The sequence below is a fragment of the Vigna radiata genome, chromosome 5 (assembly GCF_000741045.1).
Source record: "Vigna radiata var. radiata cultivar VC1973A chromosome 5, Vradiata_ver6, whole genome shotgun sequence".
NCBI lineage: Eukaryota > Viridiplantae > Streptophyta > Magnoliopsida > Fabales > Fabaceae > Vigna > Vigna radiata.
The window spans coordinates 19,784,870-19,812,519 of NC_028355.1; the positions used below are offsets into that span (position 1 = coordinate 19,784,870).

The following is a 27,650-nucleotide window of genomic DNA, read 5'->3' on the forward strand; positions in this document are numbered from 1 at the left end:
TTTAAATGCTATAATTTTTTTTTTTAAAAAAGGCTAATTTTATTTAACTTTTTTTTTTTACTTATAATTCATATCAAACAAAATATAATTATCTATGGACTACTCTTAAAATTTTTATTTATAGTATATAAATTTATGAATTAATTAAAGCATGATTTTTGTGACATGTTTATTATTGTATAAAAATGATTTTATAAACCATCTATGCAATATGAACAGTAAACCTTTACACAATCCATTCCAAATCTTTCAATAACTTTGTGCTTTAAAATAATGTTATGTTAGTAAATAAACATCTTACATAAATAATGTGTTTTAAAGAACTTTTTCTATAATTAAATCAAAATAATGGGATTTCTTTATATACACAATTTTTACTATTATTTTTAAATTAAATCATGCAAAAAAAAAATCTACAAAATAAATAAATAAAAAATACTATAATAAAATTATAAATTTATTTCACAATTAAGCATATTTTTTATTTTGATAAATATCATATTAGTAATTTTTCTGTGTTATATAAAAAAAGTGGACATGCACATCATTTTTCAGTAATATTTCATAAATGAATTAGTCCACAGTATATTGTTTGTGTTTTTAAACAACTAGATTTATTATTTTCATGAGTTAGATGCCTATAAATTTAAATGTAAGTTTCTAATTATAAGACAATAAAAAAAATATTATGAGCAGAGGTATTTACGTATTTAAATAGTATATATAAGAAAATTTATTATCAACACATTTAACATGGTAAAAAATAATTATATTTTTTATAGATGACATTGTAATATATATATATATATATATATATAATATTTTTAATTCCCAAACATTTTAACTATATTATTTAAAATATGTATTAAAAAAAAATCACTGCATATAATTAAATAAGTATTATAAAAAGTGTATTTTAATTAAAAAATAAACCTAAATAAAGTTTAAAACATATCACCTTCACTTTTAGTCACTTATATAATATTTATGATCTATTTAAAAAATGAGGTTGTAGTTTAATGTTTGAATTTCATTAATTTTAGTAATGTGAAAACCTTTGTTCATATTTTATTATTGTTTTGAAATTGATTATCATTATGATCTAGGAAGCTTTTCTAATTGCCCAATAATTGGAGAATGTACTAGGGATCACCGGCCGGCCTTCTGAAATAGAATCGGACAGCCTACCGGTTAAGACGAACCAGCTTACTGAAGATATATAAGTGGAAGCGGTCAGCTATCCTTTCAAGACGGCCGATTAGCGTGAATGACAGGAACCAGACGGTAAGCTACGGACGATGGTCTGCATGATTAAGGTAAAGCCAAGGTAATTAGGATAATTGTATGATTAAGGTGATTTGGTTGTGATTGGGCCCTAATTAAGATTGCCTTAATACTAGGCCCATATCCAGCACTATAAATACATGTCAGAGGCATCAGGTAAGTAGGTTTATTTATTACGCATTTACTTCTGAGTTCAAATACCCGATCGGACAACCTGACTAACTTAAGTATCGGAGTACCTTTGGCAGGTACCCTCCGAACACATCGAACATAGGAGAAGGAAGAAGGCGGACTATTGAAGAATAGACTTCGGAATTAGCGGACGGTCTGAGGAGAGGAAATTGTGTAGGTTTGATACTCGGTTTCACACCGGAACAGAGGAAAAGGTCTTCGAAAGTTGTTCAACCAAGCTTAAACCCTACTTGGTTCAAGCAGTGAAATTCTTGGGTATATCTGTGGATGATTATAGTATGGTACTTGCTTCAATATACCAAGAAGATGTTGATTGTTCTGATCACTCTTAGGGTTATTTGGACACTGAAAAAGTTGACAATAGTAAACAAAAGTCAGAACATTCTAGCAAGAGATGACAAAAGAAACCAAACACTTCAACCAAATCAGCAAAACCTTCTAAGGGTGATGTTGCTACTAATGAAAACGAGACTGAGAAAATGCTGGACTATGAAAGTCACAGCAGCAAATCCTATTCTAATGCATTTTTTCTTATCTAATTTTTGTATTCATCCTATTATTGTATATATAATATTAGTATATTTCAGTTTTCTTTGGTTTTGGTATGACCAGCAATTACTTTTGTGGTATTTTATGATGTGAAAGTATTATTTTGCATGTCTTTATTGGTGGGAAGTAACTATCAGCTTTTACAGTTTCAGGTGATTTTGATAATGTCAAGGATAAAAAGAAAATGTACATATTTTAGTCTGTCCTTTGAAATACATTATATATATAAAAAATGCACATATTTCATTACAAACAACACCTGGTAGGACTCATGGTATTTGAAATAATATATCATTGTTCTGTAAACTTGTATTTAGTGATAAATTATATATGAATGAGTGAAAAAAAAGGAGTTAATAAGTAGTCATATTTGTAGTATAATAATAATGTAAGATTTATCTATTACTTTTGGCTTAATTGTATTATAATTTATTAACTATTATAATTACGTGATTTCTGTTTTTTTTGGTTCATTGAAAGTGTCACAAGTTGTTGGGCATTTACTATAGTCATTCAATATTTTCAATGTATGTGTGATAAATTTGGATGACTTTTTACACTTTCTAATTTATTCTATTGAACCGGTTCATTTTATTTATCATGGATCATGTTATAAATTAGGGTGTCAATTAATTGGCAGATAAAATAATTATATTCATTACTCATTTATTTATTTTTCTTTCAGGGAGTTTTAAGTCGGTATCAATTAAATATCTATTTATAAGTTTAATTAATAAAATTTATTTAAAATTTAAAATAGTTTTTAAATTATATTTAACTGCTGCAATTGAGAGAGCTCCTATTATCTATTTGTTTCTACAAAATTAAATTTTAAAAATGTATTAAAACACTATAGACAGATGATTTTGTGAAAAAAATCAATCTTAAAATATCTCTATGACACTTGTACTCCTTCTAACTTTGAATTAAATATTATTTTCATACGTTTTCAATAAAATAACAATAATTGATTTTCAAACTTTATATACTTATTAAAATGACATTTATCTTGTATTTTTTAGTATGATTTTATTTTATTTAAAAATAAATAATGATAAAAAATATCAAAACAAAAAATTGAACTTTTAAATATAACAAATAAAGAATATTTATATTGAAAAATTAAGTGATTAAATTATTTTATATTAACAATATCTAAAAAAATTATATTGTCACTCAGTTATAAACTGTTTTGTAAAAATAATAAATATTTATAAAATGCATGATTAAATTTATTAAGTTATTACTAAACTTAATTATATTTTAATATAAATATAAATATATTGTGAAAAGTGTAAGTTAAATATAAAAATAATAAAAATACTGGGTTAATAACATAAGAGATGATTTTCTGAATGATATAGTTAATTTTAGCCTTAATTAATTATTTTTAATCTTAAATAATTGTTTATAAATCTTATTTTTTTTTATAAAGCTCTGAGTATTGTTTAACACATCATAATAGATTAAAGCACAGCCTTGTGCAACATGATTAATATAATCTTATTTTGTTTATAAAGCTCTAATCATTGTTCAATATATGATGGGGGTGGATTAGATTGATCTTTATTATGTTCAAGTAGTTGGTTAATTGACACAATAATAATAATCTCTAAGTACATAAATAAAAAAAGGAAACAATCTATATAAGTATGTATTTTCTTCTAATATACTTTTTATTTTTTATATGTTAGCATATTATTTATTTTTCAACTTAATAAAACACAACTAAATGTATCTAAATAAATCTATTTAATTAAGAAGTGGGCTAAAACATATGCTATTTCCACTCTTCATGAAGTTTTTGTAGGTTTGTATTTGCAAAAAGAAAAATTAAAAAATAACAAAAATACAATTAAATGAAAACACTATTTATCAAATATAATTAATACATACCCCAAATATACTGTGTAAGCTTCTATTGTAGACACGGATTTAAAAAGTGGTGCATGAGATAAATATTTGACTGAGAAATTGCGTTACATAATTAACTACTCAAATGTGATTACTATTTATTCATTTTAGTTAACTAGATGTCATTTGCTTTTATTTTTTATTTTACTATTTAACATTGACGTATAAACAAACCATATATTTTGGAAATAATTTTCTTGCCAACTATCTTTTAGGTAAAACAAAATAAGAAATAAATATAAAATTATTTAATGTTATTAATCTTGTTGAATAATAAAATGTTTATTACAATTAATATTTTAATTTAGGGATGCATATCATTATCTATGAAAATGAAGTTAATTTTAATTATTAAATAATTAATAATACATTATGAATATTTTTAATATTTTTATCATAAAATTTAAAAACATTAATATGAGCTTTTTGCCTCCAAGGTAGTCCAACTGCTTATTCTCCTTGCTTGAACTATCAATTATTTAGTCCATGACAATGTTTTAATATTTAAAAAGTATATTTTATTATCTATTATTTTCAAAGAATTTTATAACAATCTTACAAATATGTTTTATCCCTAAAAATGTTTTTTTTTTCTAAAGAATGATTCTATTGGTATTTTTTTAATTCATGTAATTTATTATTTAAATGATTTTTTTTAAATCTATAAAATGATTTATTAAATATTTACTTACTGCAACAATATTTCATGAAGACACATTAGTATCTTCACTACATCTCAGTACAATAAATAAATAAATAAAAGTTATTACATTATTATTATTTTATGTACTGTTTGGATAAAAATATTATTTTATATGGGAATAGGAAAGTAGTAAATGTTAGCTTTTTGTAAGGGACAGGAAAATAGATATAATTCATAAGAAATCTTCCTCTCCATTTTTTTAAAACGAACTTTACTCTCTCTCTTTAGTTTTTCTTTTATCTGTCACACACTCTCTCTTTTCTGTTTCTCATTTTTGGCAAGGAAAAGAGGGAAAGGGAAGAAAAATAATTGAAAAAACCCTAATTTCCTTGTTCCATCCACATCTACTCTCAAATCGGGTTGGATTGAAACTTTTACATGGACCGAAGTGAAGCAGCTTGAGTCTGTCGAAGATCAAGAGGAAGAGACGGAAACGACACAACCAATGGCGACTACAGATAAAGAATTGGAAGAGCAACTTCTCGAGGCCGGTAACAAACTCGCAGATCCTCCGTCATCCGTTGAGGAACTTCTCTCACTTCTAGACGTAATATCACATTTATTCCCTTTGAAAGTTATTTAAACACTCGCTTTTGATATTCAAATTTGTTTTGTTTTTTTATTGTTCGATGCATGTATAACATTTTTTTTTACAATCTGACCGTTTAGAACATTTGACTTTGATGTTTGTGTGTGGTTTTGATACAAGGACGAATGCATGGAATGTTTGATTTGAAATTGTTATCTTTGATACCTAAATTGTCTTGGGGGTGAAGGGATGATTGTGAAGGGATGATTGTTATAGCGTAAGATTTAATAGATATACCAATATAAGATAATATGATATGGTGTATATTATATATTATCTCCTCTGCTGCACATAAAGTGATGGAGTTCTAATTGGTAAGTGATGATGGGTAATAGTATTAATATGCTGGAATTAATTACAGTCGACACCAATTTTCTTTATTGTTTGGTTATGGATGTATGAAATAAATGGTGGTGAAGAAACTGAATGAGGTCTTGGAATTGCCTTGTTCAGTTTTTGTCAATTGATGAAATTATTGATTATTGATTATTGGTTGTGTTGAGATTGGGAGTGAGGGTTTGGAGTGGGGCCAACAATTACGTTAGGTCAGGTCTGAGTGGGGACATTGGCTTGGTGGTAGTGGTTGTGGCATAGGGGTTGCAATCACTGCACCATACCACTGGTTGTCCTCCTCTGGATATTATTGTAGCATCCTGCAATATGCTTCCTGTACCTCCCTTTCCCATCTCACTCTCCACCTTTTTGTTAATTTGATGTGTATCTTGACATTTTTGGCTTGTTGCTGTAACTTGGGATGTTTGTGACAAGGGCATGAAAGTTATCCATGTTGTTTTGGAGATTTGGTGTGGTACTGGCTTGGGCTACTGGTGACCAGTGATTCTGTGTTTTGGAGATTTTGTGACCAGTGCCATACTAATCACTCTCATGTAATCATTTTGTGTTTTTTCTTTTCTTGTGTGACCTCATATCCATCATAACATTCTCATTTATGCTACTCTGACTTTTTTCTCTCTGTTTTTGTAAAGTCCAACATTCATGACCATAGAGCATTGTCGGGACATACAGTAACACGACAAAAGTTGTACTTGAGTTCTTAGGTGCCCTATTTAGTCACAAATAACCTGTCTGTATCCTGAAATCCCACGTTGTTCCAGTTTTAATCACCCCCATCATTTTGTAGTATTGCTCCCATATACTTAAATTAAGAAGCCTATGGGTATGACATCTTCTTGCAATTTTATTTCTACAAGAGATTCTTCTTGTCTTATTCAAATTATGATGCCTGTACGCTATCGTATTCCCACTTAAGTGAAAGCTTTTATTTCCAAAGTCTGTTCCAAAGTTTAAGTTTAGGGTAGTTGCTGCGTTGATATCTCAACCAAAACTTATCATTCGCAAAAAACGTGCAAAAAGTTACAGGTTTTTGTATGTCCCTTGCTAGCTGATCCTATTCCTTTCTTTCAAAATAACTGAACTGATTTTGTACGATCCTCACTTTGCCCCTTTTTCTATTGTTAATCACCCTTGATCATATTTTCATAGTGTTACACGTATGTTTTACACCTCTATAATTAGCACAATTATGAATATATCCTGTATTCTTAAATATATGGCTAAAGCCCTATTCCTCCACTTATCTGGCATTTTCGTATATGTCAAAATCTTGTGGAAAGCTTAGTGAGCAAAATGCTACCTTGTTTTCCCACATTCCAAACTTCAACATGTATACCATTTGATCCAACAACTATGCCATTATCTATTCTTTGTATGGATCTCTGTTACTTTTCCTATTCAAATTCTATATTTTCTGTTCATTTTCTTGTATTTCTACTTCTTCTGTTACAAATTTCCTCGTTTGTGGTTTGTCCAAACTTTACCTGGTTCATCTTACATTCTTACTTAATCCAAATCTCTTGTATAAACTTTTAGGCGGTTCTTCCTACACTGTTTTTTTGTCTCATTCCTTGGATTTTATACCATTTCTAATTTTCAGTACTATTGCACCTATGTAAGATTTTAAAGCATTCTCTTTTGTTCTTTATACCATGTCTTTGACATTTTCATTCCACCACCAAAATTCTGTATGTCTCCAACCTAAATCTCTTGTTCCACCCAAATTTATCTTTGCAACCTTATTTTCTCAGACTTTTCATCCCACTTGACAATAGCATTACCAAGTTATTCCTAATTTCCTTCCTCTGGTAGCTTTTTCTTAAATGTTGAATAACCATTTCCCTTAAGTTGGCACCTATTGATACTTTGATTGGTAACTTTACGTGTTTTTTTTTTTAATACTCAAGACAAACATCATGGACCTAATCTTTATGTTGTGTAGTAAGGCTCCCAATTGGAATCACCTTGCATTTCTTACAGAACCCTTATCAGGCCATCTTTCTAGAAAAAAAATAATTTGAGTCTTTGAACTTCTACTAGTACCTATCATCATTTATATAATCTGAACCCTTTATTATTAAATATACCGTATCGATGGTATGATTTAGTCTAATTATCTCTTTAATTGTTCCTATTGCATTGTAAGTTAACTATGTTTTGCAATAACATTTTAATTACTTTATCGAAGAAAATAGTTGATGCAATCATGCTCATAGTAGTTAAAATTGGGAGTTAGATAGTGAAATCCTACAATTCCCCGATTTTGCACCTTGAGTCCGTTCCACAATACTTTTTAAGTGATTGTGTTCTTATTGAATTTGTCTTTTTTATACACTCTTTATGATAAATACTATCATATCCTATCTTACATAAATCTATGGTATTCAAGTGTTGGATTTGAAATTCTTGTTCCATTTTCTTTGCTTTGGTTGGCCTTCTCTCCTCTTTGTTGGGTCAATTTTTTTGATCGGGTTGTTAGTATTTGGTAAGTGGGGGAGTTACCCTTCCTTCCAACTTTATCACTAAGCCATTCTTATATGTCCTTTTGTTGGGTCAATTAGTTTGTATTATGACAATAAATTACAGCCATGGGCATAATTAAGTAGTGTGAAGAATCAGCATTGTTTATCCTCCTCACCTAGGTACTTCTTACCTTTAGGTGAGTAGAGAATTGTTCTGATTTAAATAATGCCTCTGAACTCAGGCAACACGTAGAAAGGTTGATGTTATAGTTTTAATCATGGTAGTAAGAATTAAGTGATACATTATCCGTATGTATGATACCATTCTCTACACCTATGGTGTCATAGCTGTTGGTTTTCGCTCCTGGATCTATCTTGTATCATTCAAATCTCTTTTGGAATTTCATGAATTGCATTCTTGTTTGAATTGTGCCTTGAATCGTGGGAGAGAGACCATGTTCAGGTTGCACTCAGAAACAGGTCGGGTTACATTCTGAAATGGGTTAGTTTGCATGACCCTGTTTGAAAAAGCCCTAATTTTTCTTTGATTTTTTGCGAGAATCAGCATGGGAGGAGAAGTAAAATGGTTGTTCTTTTCCCTCCAGCCATGCCCAGTTATGATTTTACATTTTCCTCCCTTCCAGACTCTTATCCATAATCTCTCTTCTCTGCCTACACTTGTTACCCACTTATTTCTGTCTTTTCCTCATGTCTACTTGGTGGTCTCTTAGATGTTCCTTTCTACCCTTCAACAACACGTTTTTCTGCTGGTCCTTTGCCTTTTATTACATGTGCTACTCCTGAGTGGGTTTTCTTCTGTACACTTGCTTTATAGATATAGACGAAAAAAAAAGGGGAGCCTGATACTAATAGACTACAAGTAAAAAGTAAATTTTGTTCTCATGCTTGTTGCAGTGGCATAGCAAGGAGAAAGCATCATCTTATTTACAAAGATGTTATTCCTTGTCCTAGTGTTTGAGATGAAGTGAAGGAAACAATTGTGGAGCTCCTGAAATGTAAAGAAAACATTAGCAAGACTAGCTGTCACACGTGTTTTTACTTTTACATTCAACTGTATTAAGCAACAAAAAAAAAATGCAAATAAAAGTTGACATGCTACTAAAGTTGAGGCTAAGCAAGCGATGAATCTAGTGTTGAGTGATGGTAGATTTTGAAGATCAATCACATACTTCCTGAAATGTGTGATTCCACTTGTAAAAGTTGAGGTTTGTAGATGTTGGTACAAAACCAGCCATGCCATCCATTTATGAAGCAATGGATTGAGCTAAGGAGCAAATTGCTGAATTCCAAAAGCAAGAAACAAGGTATAAAAAAGTGTGGAAAATTATTGACACTACATAGAATTTACAACTACATAGGCTTCTCCTTGCAGCAGCCAATTATCTCAATCCTAGGTAAGCTAGTTACATTTGTCCTACTAAGCACTTCCTTCCTTGTTCTCAGTAGCTTATTTTTTATAGTGGTAGATATCCTTATGACAACACTTTCAATCCACATAGTGAGGTGTTGGTTGGTTTGTGTGAAACATTTCAAAGAATGGCTTTGGCTGCAAGAACAGGAATTGCAATGGATCAACAAATTGAAAAGTTCAAGGGAGCAAAGTTGCTTTTTGGAATGGACATGGCAATAAATACTAGAAACAACGAACAACCTGATAATTAAATTACTCATTACCATTTTTATCTAATTTTTAGATTTTTAATTACATTATAATTACAAAAGGTGGCCATGAAAATTTTGAGCCTCACATGTGGCGTAATGAGGTGTGAAAGGAATCAGTGCATTTTTTACCTGCTGCATAATAAATGAACAAATAGATTGGAACCTTAACGATTAAATGGTCTGGTGTATTCAACTTGAGATGAGGCAAAAGTAGTAGTGAAGGAAAGGGGGAAGCCTATGGTCCCATATGTTTGCCGGGTGATGAAGGATCACGGGAAAAGAAATTTCATTTCTTGCCTAGTCATTCCTTGTGGATGAATGTACATGAGTATTTTGATGTTGAAGAGGCAGCTCCAAGCAAAAATAGGAAGCGAGGTAGTTATTTATACTTTTTAGAATTCTAGAAATTTGAACTTCAACGTTCAAAATAGAACTTTTTTGTTTTTCTTTTGCTTATAGATATGAAACTTAAACGCCAAGACCAATAAAAATGGAAAATCCATAGTAGGAGATGAGGAAGAAGAACTTTTCACAGGAGATGAAGATGACTTGAGCGATGTAGATCTTGGAGAGGAAGAGGATGAAATATGAATGATTTGGATAAAATTTTTTTAGGTTGTTTAGTATATGTAGTAATACTAGCAACAACAATAGTTGAGGTAGCTATAATCATTGTTTTAGGAATTTCATGCTGCAACAACAGTGGTTTTTTGGAGGTTATTTTACTGAAATGTGCAGCATAAATATACATACAACTACTATTCTTTTAGTGGTTGTTATGAATTTTGTATCTGCATGGTTATACTTGTCTTATATTTAAGTATGGTTCATTTTTTAATGTTTATGAATCTTATGAATCATGGTATAAAATGATTCAATTCAAAATATAACCTCTCCATACATAATTTTGTGTCTCAATTCATCTGCCCGTGATTTAATATCTAATAAAAGTTGAAGTAAATCACGATTTTGAACTCTGAACTGAGGGTGAAGGTGAACAGTTGCTTGATTATGTCTAAAGACGTAGCCCTAACTAAATGGTTGGTCAAAGGACTAAATATATTTTTGTGATTTTACATATTATTTTTTCTCCCTTGCCATGCAGCAAGTAGAGAGCTTCCTATCAAAGGTTGAACAGTCACCTTCAAACTCTATGCAAATTGCACTCTCTCCATCATTGAAAGCATTGATTGCAGACAAACTTCTGAGGCACTCAGATGATGATGTCAAAGTCGCAGTTGCCTCTTGCATCAGTGAAATAACAAGAATCACTGCACCTGATGCTCCTTATGATGATGATCAAATGAAGGTGTGCATAATTTGTTCTGCTACAGTATATAAATAGACTTGTGATCTTAGTTTTTACAAAAATATCTGTAAATCTGTGATCAATCTGAATTTCACCAATGACATTTCTTACAGGAGGTCTTTCAATTAATAGTATCTTCTTTTGAAAATCTACATGATACGTTAAGTCGATCATATGCAAAGAGGACCTCAATTCTTGAAACTGTTGCAAAAGTCAGATCATGTGTTGTAATGCTGGATCTTGAATGTGATGCCCTGATTTTGGAGATGTTTCAGCATTTCTTTAAAGCAATAAGGTACCCTTTATGGTCAAGTTTGGCTTCATCATGGCTTCAAATACTTTGTCATCTGTAATTCTACTTCAAGCATGGTTTAATTATTCTGATTTGTTACTATTTAGTCTGTTTTTACTAAGTTAATGTGTTTATTTTTTCTTGCTTATTATCTTGTAAGCACATATTAGTGTGATTACTGATTACTTCCTTCAATATAATTTTAGAAAAATACTTTAAATGTGACCAGGTATACATATTTTACCTCTGGTGGATACTGACAGTCTGATACACATATGTTATGATTCTCCCTATTAGAACTTGATTGGTTTTGTCTTCAGTCTCCTTGTGTTCATGTTTTCTTTGGATAATTAAAAAAAATCATTTAATTTGGCTGCAATTATGCTTTTTCAATAACTTTTGCATGAGATTAAAGACCAACAAAAATATGAAATATAAGCCATGTATAGAAATCTACAGAAATCAAGAAAATCGAACTAGATATCAGCTATATGAAGAAAATTGATAGAAATCAAGAAAAGTGAAAGCCATGTATAAATATAATTATATCGGGCTTAACATAAAATCTTTATCCTGGTTTTCTTAAAAATTATTAAACCCAGTGCTCATAGTTGTAGCTGTACATGCTAGTGCATTTTTTTAGATAGTTGGAAACTCTTATTTTGGGGATGGACAACATAGTTCTAATAATGTCTATTTGAAAATTTCAGGGAATATCATCCAGAAAATGTTTTTTCATCCATGGAAACAATTATGACCCTTGTTCTAGAGGAAAGTGAAGATATATCCTTAGACCTGCTGTCTACACTTCTGGCCAGAGTTAAAAAAGATGACGAGGTTGTAGTTTTGCAGTTTCACTTTCATATCTTTTAGTTGATTGCAATTTTGATATTGAACATTTGCTTTTGTTTGAATTTTATTATTGGTTTGACATTGATAATCATTGTGATATAGGAAGCTTTTCCAATTGCCAAAAAATTGGGTGAGAGGGTCCTTGAAAGTTGTGCAACCAAGCTTAAACCCTATTTGGGTCAAGCAGTGAAATCCTTGGGTATACCTATGGGTGATTATAGTTTGGTACTTTCTTCAATATGCCAAGACACATCTGATGCCTTGGAGAAAAATTATACATGTGTTACAAGTGAGCACACGGTAAGTTTTCTGTTGGTCATTTGTTAATATTTGAAACATTTCATGATAAGAGAATCCTGAAATTATACTATTGTCATATTGATTTGTTTCAGGAAGATAAGAGTGAGTTGGCAAAACGACCACGTGAGGAGTCAGCACATGTATGGCCCCACTTTAATGTTTTTTGTTTTTTATATATCTTGTGGCTCTGAAGTTGTCATCTGGAATTGAACACCAGAATATGTTGATTGTGCTTTTATCAGGTAGTAGAAAAGGATGCAAGGGAAGTTAGTAGTCCCTCTAAACAAGAAAATCCTGATGTGAATATATCTCCAAAGTCGGTCATGAGCAATGGTGTTGCATGCGTTGAAGAAGGTACTGCTTTAACTAATTCCAAGTCCATTAAAAAGCAAGAGGATGCTGAACGCTCTAATAACTCTGAAGGTTTGAATATATCTGGTCATGAGGTGTGTAATGATTTAGACTCTGAAAAAGTTGACAATAGTAAAAGTAAGCCAGAACAATCTACCAAGAGACGACGGAAGAAATCAAGCTCTTCAACTAAATCTGCAAAACTTTCCAAGGGTCAAGTTGCTGCGAATGATAAGGAAACTGAGAAAAAGCTCGACCACGAAAACAACAGCAAGAAAGTACCCAGTTCCCCTCACGAGGACCATTTTGTTGAAGCAGCAGGACCTTCAGAGAATGACAAAGAGGTTGATGCTAAGACTTTATCATCAAAGGTATACAACAATGAATCTGGAGTTGCTTCTCCACTAAGTGAGAACCTCCATGATGAAAATCGATTGAAGAAACTTGGGCGAACAAAAAGGAAAGATGGCCCTGTAAAAGATGTGGCTGGAGAGGATGTTTCTAAGGTTTCTGGAGGAGGAGCTAGTGATTCAGAAGCCAAACCTTCGAGGCGGTCAATGAAAAAGGCACTTGGTCAGAGCTCTGTGAGAAAGGCTAGTGTTGTAGATTCAGTTAAAAAAGGAAGTGGGGCAGCAACTGATGCAGATGCTAAGAAGCATTCAGCAAAGAAATTAGATGAAAACAAAAAGGGTAGTGGCGGGTCCTCTTCAAAGCAGATTGGGGACAAGAAAAAGGGAGGGAGGACGAAAGCTAACCCTGAAACAGATCTAGCAAAATCAACTGCTACCAATGTGGACAGGGTATTTTTCACACTTTATACGTGTTTGCTTCTGTATATTATTATTATTGCTACATGTTTTATTCTGCTTTGTTTTTTTTCAAGTAAAGCATTAAACAAATCAATTTTAATTATTTAGGAAGTGGTTTCTTCTCCAAGGCCTGGTACAAAGTCAACTAAAGATGAAAGTTCGGAGGAGACTCCCAAGGCAAATGTGAAAAGGAAACGCAGTTCAGGAAAAGAAAATGTATATCCTTTTTCCTCTGAATTTTTAAATTATGATACCGGAACTTCCTTGATATATTTGTAAGGGAACCTTTGTTTTGGGAAAATCCTTTATGTAGCTTGGTCTTGCTAATTTAAAAAGTTTCATTGTATTCTTGCTTTGGTTGGTAATTATCTTTTCCTGTACCAGGAGTCTGATGTGAAGGACTATGGTGAAAACCTTGTTGGTTTACGAGTCAAAGTTTGGTGGCCTGAGGATCAGGAGTAAGTACTTAGCATGACTTCCATTTTGACCTGCTGTCACTGGAAATTTCAGTTAATAAGGGGCCAGGAAGTGCTTCTTGTTATTTGGCATTTACTTTCAAATTGTAATCTCTAGTTCTTTTATGGTTGTCTTAGCTGGGGAACATTTGTTTTTACACATCTTAATCTGGACTAATGTTGCTTTGTGTTCATGATGTTTGCATTACTTGTATTGCTGTCACATTTATTACATGCATGGTTTTGTAAACCATTCTGTTGAAGTTATTGTGGTCTTGATGGTTTGTGTTCTAGATTTTCTTTACTAGCTTAAATGTGTTTGTGTGTGATTTAATTGATCTGTTTGTATGTGAAACTGTTTTGTAATAATTAAACTAGGGTTTATGTTTGATGTGAAATAATGAGGGAATACGTGTTTTTATAAAACTAGGCTATATCATGCACATTATGTTTATGATTAGATTGCCTGTTCATTTTTATATAATAGAAATATTTGCTACAAAATTTCACAGATACCTCATTTGTTACAGGTTTTACAAAGGTGTCATTCATTCTTTTTATTCTGGCAAAAAGAAGCACAAGGTGATTTGACAGTTTATCAAGTCATCTCTCTATCCTCCCCCGTTCCATTATTTATTGACATTAAACTTATTCTTTTTGTTCTTTTGTGCTGCTGTGCCCATGATGGAATTCGGAACTTGTCCCTACTATTTTATCTTCTGACATATGTTCTTTATTTTAGGTCTTGTACGATGATGGTGATGAAGAAACATTAAATCTCTTGAAGGAAAAATGGAAGTTAATTGAAGCTGGCTCAGATGCAGACGAGGTTGGCCTACGGCATTTCTTTATACACCAAATTTTCTCTGCACATAAATTAATGGCAATTATTTCTCTTAACAGGAAGGACAAAGTGATCGTGAAAGTCTTGATGCTTCCACTGATATGTATGTTCTATGGTTAATGTCATTTTTTGTAGACATATTTTATTTCTATTATCCTATATTTCTTACGCATGTTTTTATGGGGTGTGCATATATTGTGATGTTGCCCTTCAGAAATTCTGTGCATTTATGCTCTTGGTTTAGTTGGTGCTGTTTGTGCTTATTATTGTTTTGATGGATATATTGTTTCAAAGAAAGCTACCATGGTATATGTAGCGTGAAAAACTGAGCGTTCACTTCTTTCAAATATGTATTTTTTGTGAATGATGATTAGCGATCTTTTGATATGATTTGACCCCCATGGCATAATTTGGAACTTGTCCCCCCTACTCCTTGTCGGTTCAGGATAGTCATATTTTTGTTTTGTATATTTGATGTTCCAATTTTGTCTGGCCTTTGGAATTCCAGAGCATGTAAGGGGTGTGATTTTTTAGTGCTAAAAGAGATATTTTAAAAAATAGTGTTTGTATCCTTTTATTTCACTAAAGTGATCAATTGTATGACATGGGTATTTGTATATCGTGAAGCAATTAGGCTATGTGCTGCACTGGTTTGATTTTTATTAATTAAGAACTTTTCAGTAGATTGTTTTATGTTTCCCCTCTTTTTGAAGGATTCAAATGGACTTGTGTTGTTTATTGCTGTATATTTCTTTTTTCTTTGATGCTGTCGCACACATAGTGTGGTTTTCATCTGTTTCTTTATTTGGTCTTGTTCACATTTTATTGTTCTCCGATTCTATTCAGGCCACCGAAGAAGAAAGGGAAAACCAGTGCTGATGAATCAACCAAGCAAGGAAAGGTGGACGGTTCTTCCAAAAGGTTTGTGAATATCAAATAATCTATTCCATTTCCACCTTTTTTTAGGACTAAATTTTTTACCTAAATTTGTAGCGGTGGAGCAGCAGCATCCAGTAGATCAAAGGGTGCATCCATGAAGTCTAGCCAAAAGTCCAAAGATGGAAACAAATCCAAAGATTCCAAGACTATTAGCAAATCTGAGGACCGAGCTAGCAGAAAATCTAAGGACGGTACTCCTAAAAGTGGTGGCAGTAAAATCGTTGCCGCTGCCGTTAAGAAAACGAGTAATAAATCCAAAAGCTCAGATACTTCCAAGGCTAACGAATCAAAGGATGATGACACTAGCAAGCCAAAATCTGCTGCCAAGTCTAAGCAAGAAACTCCAAAAGGTGGGAAATCCAAGCAAGAAACCTTGAAGTCTGCCATTTCTAAAGGAAAACCTCTTAAAGGTGGTGGAAAGAGTGATGTTAATGGTACTGGTAAGATGAAATCTGGTTTAAAGAGAAAATATGCGGAGGATGAAAACTCAGATGCTTGATCAAAGTTGAAAATCTCAAGGGCATGACTTAAAGATCTTCAAAGGCACAAGGGAGTTAGTTGAAGAGGGGAAAGAAGCATCAAAGAACATAGAAGTGGGTATTTATTCTCACTGTTTATTCCTTAACTGTATCAGGTTAGCTGTTCATCATTTTGTGGTAATCAATCTCGTTGTTGGTAAGTATTATTTTCTCATGTTAATTAGCTAGGCTAGTTTAGTTGTAGTATGGGCTAGTATCCTTAATCACTTTTACATTTCTTTCTAGACTAGAGGGATGTTATTTTTAAGGCAACAGTTGAAAATATTTGGCTAGCAACCTTCATTTAAAGAATGCTTTGGCACAGTACCTGATACTGAGGGTTGACTACTTACCACCTATCTAATTAACGTTCTTTGATTTGCTCGGTGCTGAGCTGTGGTTGTGGTGTTGTTTTGTTGAGACAACACGTTCAGCATAATTGATGTGGTGAAAGCTAATGTTTGTACGGTTTATTTGGTTAAAATTTGTATCTTTGAGCTTTCCACATTTTAGTCAATGAATACATGCATATCACCGCATTACATTACGTTTCCCAAATTTGGTATTTTTAAACTCCACTAACATTCTGCTTTATATGAATATGGCTACCAAACTAGGCTGCTTTTTTTTTTATTGCTGTACTTAGTTTAAATATTCCTAGAGATGATTTGGCCGAATTTTATTGATGGACATTTCATAGTGAAGTAAGCAGCTTTTTTGCATTGATTTTGTTATGAATGAAAAGGTGAAAACAGAAAACAAAAGTAGGAATGAAAATCATAAGCAAACCTAAAGGGGAAATTCCTGTTAGTCTATATGATGGTCCTGATACGAAGTATGCTTGTTATGGTGGGCCTAGGTTGACTGTATTAATGTCTCAACTAATGCATGATAATGTAGTTTTCGTTGGGCCACAACCCATTCTATTGCCACATGGACGAAAGCTTGGTATGTGTTTTTTTTTATATTCTTTTTTTAATTTTCATGGTATTGGATAATTAATATAATCAGAAATTACTAGATTATCATGGTATTCAGATGGCTTCAACCATGCTGTGAAGTAATCACATGAATTTCGAGTTTTAAATTTTAAAGAAGGTTTATATATTTGAAAAAAAATCCAAATTTAATAAAAGGTCTTAGCTGTCTTCTTTTGTGAATTATTGATCTCAAATCTACACCACTACAGACTACTATGTTTCAATATCCCCTTTTTGTTACAGACAACAGATAGTGGTGGTTTTGTCGTTTCATAATTTGTTGGTTGTTAGAACTCCAAATCTTTAGCTACTTTAGATAGTAGATTTTAAAAATAGTGTTGCAGGTTAAAGAATATAACTGCATGTACTTTTATTTTCTCTCCACCTTATTGGTCATTATTATTTACTAGTCTTTTCTACTCTTTTTATTGGTCAAACTTTGCTGCAAAGTGAATTTACAAGAGGCCAAAACCCAATTGAATATATGGGTCATGCAAAAGTGACTTTGCTTTTTTGTCCTCTTGCTAAAGGCACATGTACTGATTATGGTGATCACCAATCAGAATTTTTCTCCTTGATTTGTAAACTTTACTTCTTTTTTTAATCTGTATATTCTCTTTCTGATTGAGTGTTTTACATCTTTTAAATAAACTGACATTTAATTTTTAATTAATATTCATAACAGCCTACATTTTTTATCAATTATAAACTATAATGAACAATAGATTTAACTGATATTTTTCTTTTCTATTGTTTAGAAATATTTTACAAGAGGGTGAAAAATTTATAAAAAAATTTAAACTATATTGTCTATCTACATAATTTATTTATGTCTAACCTATCCTCTTTTATTTCTATTACCTTTAAATTGGATTTTAATAGTTTTTTTTTAAATTATCATTATTTACAAGTAATATTACGTAAGAATTTTGTTTTGTGATATTGAACAGAAGAAAAATGATTCTTTTATTGAACAGGACGTTGATTATAAAATCAAGGTCCATAAAAATCTATTTGAACTCAGAATTTGTGATAAATTAGGATTACAAAGTTTTTCTCTCTTGAGAATCATTACATATAACATTATGTTAGATGATGTATATAATCTGTCTACTCTTCATTCTCATTAGTGAGATATTTTTCTATAGAAGATTTTTATGACTGAATAAAAATAAAATGGATATGAATTGTGGTGAACGTGGTATTCAAGAGTAATGGTTGATTAAATTATCACTTACTTATTTATGTTTTTTCTTTCAATGAAGGGAGAAATCCTACAATTTTTCTTCACAATAGCTGAAGAATAGTTTTCAACATTTTTAGTTAACATCATTTTAAACATATTTATTATAATTAAACACTTTGATGATCATAATTACCACGTAATTAAACCAAATAAATAAAATAATAAATTTTATCATAATGGTTTAAAAACAGATTAATTTAAAATAGAAAAGTTTTGACAGGAAAGAAAAAAAATTAATAAAAGGAAAGGAAAGTTGTGTGTATGCACATGGGTTTGCAAGTTGTAACCTCCTTTTGGTTTCTCCTTGAGTACGGATGTTAATGGATAGCAATTAAGTTTCCACTCTTTTGTAATTAATTAATACTGTCCCACCCATTTCCTCTTTTCTTTCTCTGTTCTCCTCAACAAATTTACTTCTTCCATACTAAATATAAATTGCATTCAGGAACTGCAACTGCTCATATTGCAGTCGTGCAACTTTTCTTTTCAACTTCTGTCAGTTATGTTTCAAGTAACCATTTTGGTAACATCAGATAAACGATTCCATATTTGTTTTGTTTTAAGATTCTAAACAGTTTACTGTGATTGTGATAAAATCTACTTTAAAAAATGTGTTTTCTTGTATTCTTTAGTATATCCCACAAAACAAATTTATTCTTAGCTTGTGCAAAGCAGCATACATTGCTTTATGTCTCATCTTTTCTAAATTTTGGTTCACAGCATATATATATATATATATATATATATATATATATATATATATATATATATATATATACACACACACACGTGTGTGTGATGAGAAGTGAGAATGTGTTAACTTATTTCACTTTTAGAGATTCTCTCGGTAAACATATTGAGTTTTTCTAAAATATTGGTAAATAAATTTATATTCATCAACATTGTCTAAATTCTAAGTTAAATTATTTTTTATAAAAATAATATTTTAATATAAATTTTATCAACAAATTTTAAAATTTGATAAAATAAGAATTGAACTTTAAATCTAAGTTAACTTTATAAGTAAAGTGAGGTTTGCATCCTCATGTATACTTTAAATTGATCTTATGGAATTTCCAACGAACCTTTCCATTATATACATATTATGCGTAAAACTAGACCTTAATGAATAGTCAGATAGTAGTCGGATAACAGATGAAATTATGTGTCAAACAAATACAAATCTTGTTAGAATAAACTTTAATAATGATTTTGATACCATGTAATGCATAGCATTTGTCAATCTTGGGCCTAGCCTACCACAATGGTCACACTTATGACGTCATTTTCCCAGGTTGCGAGACTGATTTCGATCATCACCTTGAGATGTCAACATAGAGGAATAGAAACAAGTATATCATTGATGGGTTTATTTGGCATACATAAAAGAGTGAAACAAGTAGAAGTCAAAGTGGGTACAACACATGAACCCAAAATTCGATCAAGGATATGAGAATATTATCAACAAGGCCAGTGTATTGCCAATATCATGAAGAACTTTGACCCTTGCTCTATTTCTTAGACATTAGTAGAGGTAAGAGACAATAACTCATTAAATTCACGAAAAAGAGCATGAATTTTATCCATATAATTAAAGTCTTAATGTAAAAGAACAACAACATTGAAAAAAGGATATCAAACACCATAAATATGTTGAGTATCATTGGTGTATAATAATTTGGCATGTTCCCGTATTTCAAAACATGTGTAGTAGGAACAAAAAAATTGTTTTAAAGAAGAGTGAAGGGTATCCTTCAAAACAATGCATAACTGAGCATAAATTTTCAACCAACGGGTTACCATAACGGAATCGATACTCATCACGTTATGAGTAATATGATCAACATACCCATGACTTTTAAGTCAAAGTTTAACTTCTGATGTCTAAATAACATAATTAGTGTCATCTAACTTATTAATAGATAGATGCACACTGACATAATTAGCATATATGAACGAGTAAGACATATTGGTGACAAAAGAGATATCAGAAGAGATAAATAAGAGAAGAAACCTTTTATCATGTATATATTGAAAATGTTAGTCAATTTAGATCATTTTAATTTAACGTGTTTTTTGAATGGAAGCAACATATGTGTATAGATTGTAATTATACAAATTTTAGAAAAATAATTTGATAGGTTAATATATTGTTTGGTTGGTATCTTTGACCTTATTAAGTAGAACTTGTTTCTTTGGATTTGGTTACTTTAATTTTTGGAAATGCTTAGGAAAAAAGTGTGATAAATAGAAATAAAAGGCATATATGTATTTCATTATGGCGAGTTTTAATATTTTTATTGTGTAAAGTGATATATGTATTTTATTATAGGGTTTTAATATATTTTCTTTTGGTAAACATGGATAGAATTTTATTTAATTTAGTTTAGGTTTAAAAATAGATATTGATTATAATTTAGGTAAAGTAAGTTTAACTAAAAATAGTTTATTATATTTAGATTTTAATTATTTTGATATAAATAATCTAAATTACTTTATTTATAATTTTAATTTAAGTTTATATTGATGTAAAATGTTATGTCAATCATAATACATTTAATATTTTTAGATTTATCTCACGTTTAAGATAAATGTGTTAAATTGACATGTAGACATTGAAGGAAAAAAAAAGTTTTAATCTATCAATGAGAAAGGCTTCATAAACGATGTCGTATATGTGAATTTTAATATTCTTCCACACATGTGGCAATAATTACGACGACAAAAGTTAGCATGATGATAATGTTGTGCATTATTGAATATAGGTTACATATATTGAGTTTGAGTTCAATAACTACAAATAGACCTACAAATGGACGAAGGATATGGACCTCCAACTATTGTCAACGGGAGTTTGGGTGGTGGTTCTTTAAATTAGTCTTTCTAGAAATTAATCATATGTGATATTCTATGGTTCAGTATCGTACATTGACATTTAACTTGTCTTTGATATGTAGCAACTCATGTTTTATGGTTAACTAAATTGACATGTTTTATTGGCTTTTAGTATGTATTGTTTTGCTCTTTTGTTTTATTGACTTTTAGTATGCATATGTTTAATGACTTGATCACTAATTATATTTATTATAACACATAAAATCATTGGACTAGAGCTTTGTCTTCAAGTAAAAGGCAAAAATGTGGTAAAACATGTAAGGAAAAATCACTTGTAACTCCTCCTGATTATGTTACTGAAAAACAATATGTGAACTATTACACTACAATGCGTACTTCTTTATACAACATGTATTGTCACCTAAAATCACAGTCTCGTTGTTCTTCAACAAATCGGGGCTGGACTTCATACAATCCCTACTGTTTCAAGATTTAAAATTTTTCGTGTAGGTCCACAATCTTACTTACTATATGAAACTCGTTAAAGTATTCTACACAAACCTCAAAGTTAATGATAATGGTCATACCTCTAGTAAGGTGAAATCGACAAATACTATAATTAAACTTGCATATTGGATCACTATATGCAATTTGTTATATGAAGGTCAAAAGTTATTTTTTTCAAATCATATCTGAAAACCTATGACTCTAAAGCTTTAAACTTCATGGTCAAACCTCATTTGGATGGGCAAATGGTTAGGAATGTAGGAAGTTTAAATATCAATGATAGACTCCTGCATTATGTGTTTGTTCATATGTTGTCACCTCGAGATACAAATTTTGCTAAACTAACTCATGAGGACATATTCTTCTTATGGTGTTTGAAAAATAACATTGTTATCAACTGGTCACATAGCATTATCCAACACATGGTAAAATGGAGGAAGATCAACATGTCTCTTTCGTATATAATGTTCATTACAAGAATACTTATTCTCTTTGAGGTAGACTTCAGTTATGAGAGCCTCATTAAATTGAGAAGGAATCACTACTTTGCTACAAAATAATTGTTCAAATTGGATATTGTTAATGTCGACGACATTTGGGAACATAGAAGGGTAGAGGATGTGAATGCAAATGATGATGATGATGATGAAGACACTCCAAATGTTGTAGAAGATGTTGCTAACATTGGATTACAACCCTAAATTCAACAACAATCAATACAATTAGATGGAATCCTCAATGAAAATGAGAGGTTTATATAAACTATGAACAAAATTGATAACATCCAGAATAACCTTTTCAATTTAACATTGATTGTGAGACAAGAATTCGACAACATTTACACAAGATTTCAAAATTTGGAAGATCGAATTGATGCAAGTTATTAAATAACTTTTCAAATTTGTTAAGTTTAATTAAATAACTTTTCAAATTTGTTAAGTTTAATTTATTGTGTTTGTATTAACGAATTATTCAAAATTTATTTCAATTAACTATAAATGTGAATATTTTTATTTATTATGTCAAATTTAATATATATTTTTAACAATAATATTTTAATAATATACAAATTATTATTTAAGAAATAATATTTAAAATTTATCCTACAAATACTTTTATAAATTTTAATTTTGCAATTTTAATTCTTTATCAATATTAATTCTTTTAATATAATTTTCACTTATCAAATCTAAATTTATATCAAATTTCTACACAAGGTATTTATTTTTTTAATTTATCATATTCATTATATCCTAAACTGTCATATACTCTTTTTTTCAAATCTTTTCATTCATCCATTCAAATTTCTTATCTTAATGCAAACAACAGTGCAATTTCATTTTCATGATCTCAAATTCATTATTTCACTCTTTCTCGAATGTATTCCTCAAATACGAAACTTCCAAATTTAGGGATTAGTTGAGAAAATCTGAAGTTGTAAAAGCAAAAAGCTATTTAAGGAAATTATTGTGAGGGAATGGATGATGTAGACGTTAATTTAGCAGCTAGGTGGCAGATGCGATATTAATAAATTATAAGGATTAGAATAAAGTAAAGCATAGTCGACATTTTTTTTATAATATTTAAATATTATTTATGTGTCATTACGTGATTGATCTAAAATTATTTTATAATTAATATTAATAATTATAAACATTATTCTAAATCAACCACATAATTATATATAAATAATATTTAAATCTTATAAGAAAAATTGTATAAGTATCATTGTTCTAAAGTAAATGATAGCACTCTTTGGATTAAAAAGAGAAAAGAAACATAACGATAACGACTAAAGAAAAATGGTACAAAGTACCAAGGAACGGTCCCTGCTCCCTGCCTCTCTCTGCTACACTCTACGGCTAACATTATTATTATTATTACTATTTATTTATTTATTCCTTCAATTAATAATAATAATAAAATATAAAATGGATGGCGCCTCAATTTTACTCCAAAGGCCAACCATTCCGTTTTGGGTCATCGTATAGTACAATACACCTTTCATGCTTCTGTCAGGTTCCCATCTCTAATTAAATTAATTATTTTTTTATTTGTAATTATTTGTCTTATAATAATAACACCACATTGCTTTCAACCTACCACAAAACATCTTCCTTAATTAAAAAGCGTCATCTTGTTCCCCTCTTTATTATATAATTTGACTGCCCTTTTAGTCAATGGAATTATTTACTAAAATACTGACATGTCTTTGCAATCATGCTATTTTATTTTGTACCCTTCTTGTTTTATTGCTTTATATGACTAGTACAAATATTTATGTAGTTTATTTAAAACATACACAAATATTTTTTTAAAAAAAAGTCATATTTCATCAAAAACACAAAAACTTTAACTTTCGTAAAATCATAAACCACATGTTCATATTTTAGCTTGAAAAATTCAGTGTTTTAATCTTTGAAAATAAATAAAATAATAATAATATTTTAACAACAATTTTTAACAATATTTTAATAATATTTACTATCATTTTATAAATAAGAAGATAAAATTGTTATTAAGGTGAGAGTGCGAACAGCAGAGAGAAAGAAAGAGTAGAATAGGAATAGGGTGAGTGAGGTGATGTTAGGGAAATGTTATAGTACGTGTGGTCGCAGTGAATCCTAATGGTTTTTTGTCTCCCCCAAATGTCGCAGGCCCAAAGTCCAATCAGCCCAATTTCCAATACCATCATTACCACCATAACAGCTTTGGTACCCACTCTGATCACACGGCAGGGAACGCCTCCGCCCTCATCAGACGCTCATCATTCCATCATATCGAAACCTCTCTTCGTACACACTCTCTCTCTCTTATCGTGTCCTTCCTGTTCTCTTTGTCTTCCCCTAAAACGTCACATTCACTTCCCCATCACACACACTGGATTCATACAACAAAATAAAAGAATATTTTATTTTTAATTCTTAATTATTATAATAAAAAACAAAAAATAATATATACGATGATAATCATAATCATAATCTCGTGTGTCGGCTTTGTCACTCTAATCCTCCGTCTGTGAACCAAAGGAACCTTAAAAATATTATTATTATTATGGTTGCTATCTGATAAATAATAATGATTTATGATGTTTGGTTTGGGTGAAAAGATTGATAGATTTAGAAGGAAAAAATAGAAAAAGAAAGAGGAAATGAAGTGGAATGTCATTTGTGACATTTAACTATTTAAGTGTGCAGAGAAAAGCTGCAATATGACTTCCATTTTGTAGCTCTTCATCTTTGAAGAGAGTTAGATGCAGCAGGTGTATGTAACTATTCAAAGTTCAGAGTCTCTGAGGGGTGTGTGGGTGGGTTGGGATCTCATACGTGTCATTGGGACGTGTTGCATGAGTAAGGGCTTTCTCATACCTTTCCCACACAGATTATAAAAGTTCATCTTTCTTCTTTTCTTTTTTCTCCTGTTTCTTATTTTTCTTAACAAGTATTTTTTTTTTATATCAGTTCAAGATTTTACATACTCATATATATATGTATTTTTCTTGTTTTTTTTTTATTCATAACATTTTTTCACTTACTCATAAATTAATATGTACCTGTAAGTTTTCCTTTTATTTTCAGATATGTTCTTGATATATAGTTGTCAATAGTCAAACCCTAATAGATTTTTTCTAGTAATTGAATTGTGGATGAATAAGATGGTGTGTGGGTGGTGTGGATCGTATATAACAGTCCTTCGTTTTTCCTTTAATGGGTATCTCTCTATTCCTCCAGATCTGAATCAATTCAGATTTTTTTCCCCTTTTGATTGTTCAAATCCACTTTTCCTTTTCGTGAAGCTTTCCAAATTTGGGCAGTTTCCAGTTTGTTTTTCTTTCTTGGAACATAGAAATTGACAGAAGAGAGTGAGCACACAGAGGCACCTGGTATAGTTATATGCTGTTACTTTTGCGTGCTCACTTCTCTTTCTGTCAACTTCCATTGCTGGAAATTACTTCCAATCTGGCTCTGCTTTGTTCCAATTCCCACCAAACAAACCCCAACTCAACCCCACACACTCTCATCATAATGGACTTCAACTCAACAACAACATCGTCATCCATGCCTCACAACACAACAGGTTCATCGTTTATTAATTCATTATATCAAACAGTGAAAACCGCTGTCGTTTTTTGCTTCTTTCCCCTATTTTTATGTTTCGGTTTCATGATAGAAGGATTTTGTTATATATTACTCATGATTCAATTTTATATTATCTGTAATCAAACAGAAAGCGTGACTTTTGATAGCGTGGCAGAACGAAGTCCCTCATCAACAGTGCAGGTTAATTAGCGGCAATTTTTTTAATAAGTATAGCATAGCATGGGACCATGGACCATTCACGTCATTTAGAATGGTCCTCACAGATTTTTTTTCTCTCTGTCTAACATTGTCTTCCTGATTTCATGTTCATCATTCCCTATATTTTATAATTCTTGCACATGCCAACGAGGTTATTTTGAGGTACTGATTCCTGTTCACTAGTTTTTGTGCCCACTTTCATGTTAGCTAGATTCTAGTTTCTTGGACTTTTGGATGCGTGTGTTAACCGGTTTTGGCTGGCTTATATGTTAAACCCTATCACCTTAACTGTATTGTACGTTGTTTGTACTCAGCTACGACAAACTTGTTTGAGAGTTTGGGAATGTAAACACTGTTTTGATTCACTCCTTGCTACGTCTTCACCTTTTAGGAGATTTTCTTGTTAAGTTATTTTTACTTTTGAATTTTGCAGTGTGTTTGAGTGTGGAAATAAATGTTTCGATTGATATTCAGCACAAGCTGCACTCTGATTTTTCTGAGTTTGATGCAGATTTAAGCTTAGGCTTTGACCCTTCTTACTTCTTTATAGAATGTTGGAAAAGAACCATGATTATGTGGTGACTGTATACGTTTTTGTTTTTCTTTCTGGTGACTACTTCCATCTCCTTTCTGTTAATTATTAGAAATAGCTTGTTCAAGCTAAAGCTGGTAGTGGTATGATATAACGTGAATGATGGAGAATTGAAGAGGTTAATGTTCAATCTCAGACATAGGCTAATCAAAACCTGTCGTGTCTAATTAATGGAAATTCATTTCTATACATAAAATCAAATGATATTAACTACTCATAGCATAGTCACCAACTACCACCTCTACACAGTGCTTTCTAATGCCAATGCTTCATTCCACTCTTGTGAAGAAGGTTAACAAATTTTCCCTTTTACTGGAAGGTGGAGATTACTGGTCCATTTATTTCCTCCATGTGTTAAGATCTCGAAACAAAAAGGAAAACGTAATTTTTTTTCTTAAAAAAAAAAAAAAAACTGTTTTTGGTCTTCTGGTCTATATTTATGTTGGTTTGTAAGCACTGGTATAATTATTATTATTTAGAATTTATAATCTTTAGTGCTATAACAAGGTTTTGTAGTTTTTAAATTCGAAGTTTCGATATTTATTTAATGGGTTGAGAATTTATCTTTTATGGAGTTGTAATATGAAGCACCTATCCTTTTCACATTTATTTTGGTTTTCCTTTGATGGAGACAATATATATCCCCATTTATGAAAAGAGAACATGGAATTGGTGGCTGTCTTAGAAGGAGTAATTCGTGGATATGCTTGCATTTCTATTTTATTTTATTTTATTGGAATTTTAGATTCAATTGTATTTATATTCTATATATGATCTCAAAAATACGCTCCAC

The 27,650-nt window shown here is 30.8% G+C and overlaps 1 protein-coding gene and 1 long non-coding RNA gene across 2 annotated transcripts; both read left to right on the top strand.

Moving 5' to 3' along the window:
• The first annotated feature begins 1,092 nt into the window (after positions 1-1,092).
• LOC111241617 lies at positions 1,093-1,940 on the top strand. The gene is made up of 3 exons (XR_002667637.1): positions 1,093-1,316; positions 1,401-1,440; positions 1,533-1,940. It is a non-coding gene; the product is annotated as an uncharacterized LOC111241617 (long non-coding RNA).
• Positions 1,941-4,864: 2,924 nt separating this feature from the next.
• LOC106762030 (transcriptional regulator ATRX) lies at positions 4,865-16,906 on the top strand. Its single transcript, XM_014645711.2, has 14 exons — positions 4,865-5,189; positions 10,836-11,039; positions 11,153-11,334; positions 12,042-12,168; positions 12,286-12,483; positions 12,576-12,623; positions 12,726-13,634; positions 13,752-13,859; positions 14,028-14,101; positions 14,629-14,680; positions 14,841-14,927; positions 15,002-15,045; positions 15,789-15,863; positions 15,936-16,906. Exons 1-14 carry the CDS (start codon positions 5,088-5,090, stop codon positions 16,378-16,380), a joined length of 2,655 nt encoding a protein of 884 aa, XP_014501197.1. The 5' UTR covers positions 4,865-5,087; the 3' UTR covers positions 16,381-16,906.
• The last annotated feature ends 10,744 nt before the right edge of the window (positions 16,907-27,650 follow it).

Bases quoted from the DNA above. Each gene is read 5' to 3' on its own strand.
- LOC106762030 (XM_014645711.2), top strand. From the start codon at position 5,088: ATGGCGACTACAGATAAAGAATTGGAAGAGCAACTTCTCGAGGCCGGT. The intron at 14,928-15,001 runs GTTGGCCTACGG...TTCTCTTAACAG, and splicing joins CTGGCTCAGATGCAGACGAG to GAAGGACAAAGTGATCGTGA. The intron at 15,864-15,935 runs GTTTGTGAATAT...CTAAATTTGTAG, and splicing joins GTGGACGGTTCTTCCAAAAG to CGGTGGAGCAGCAGCATCCA.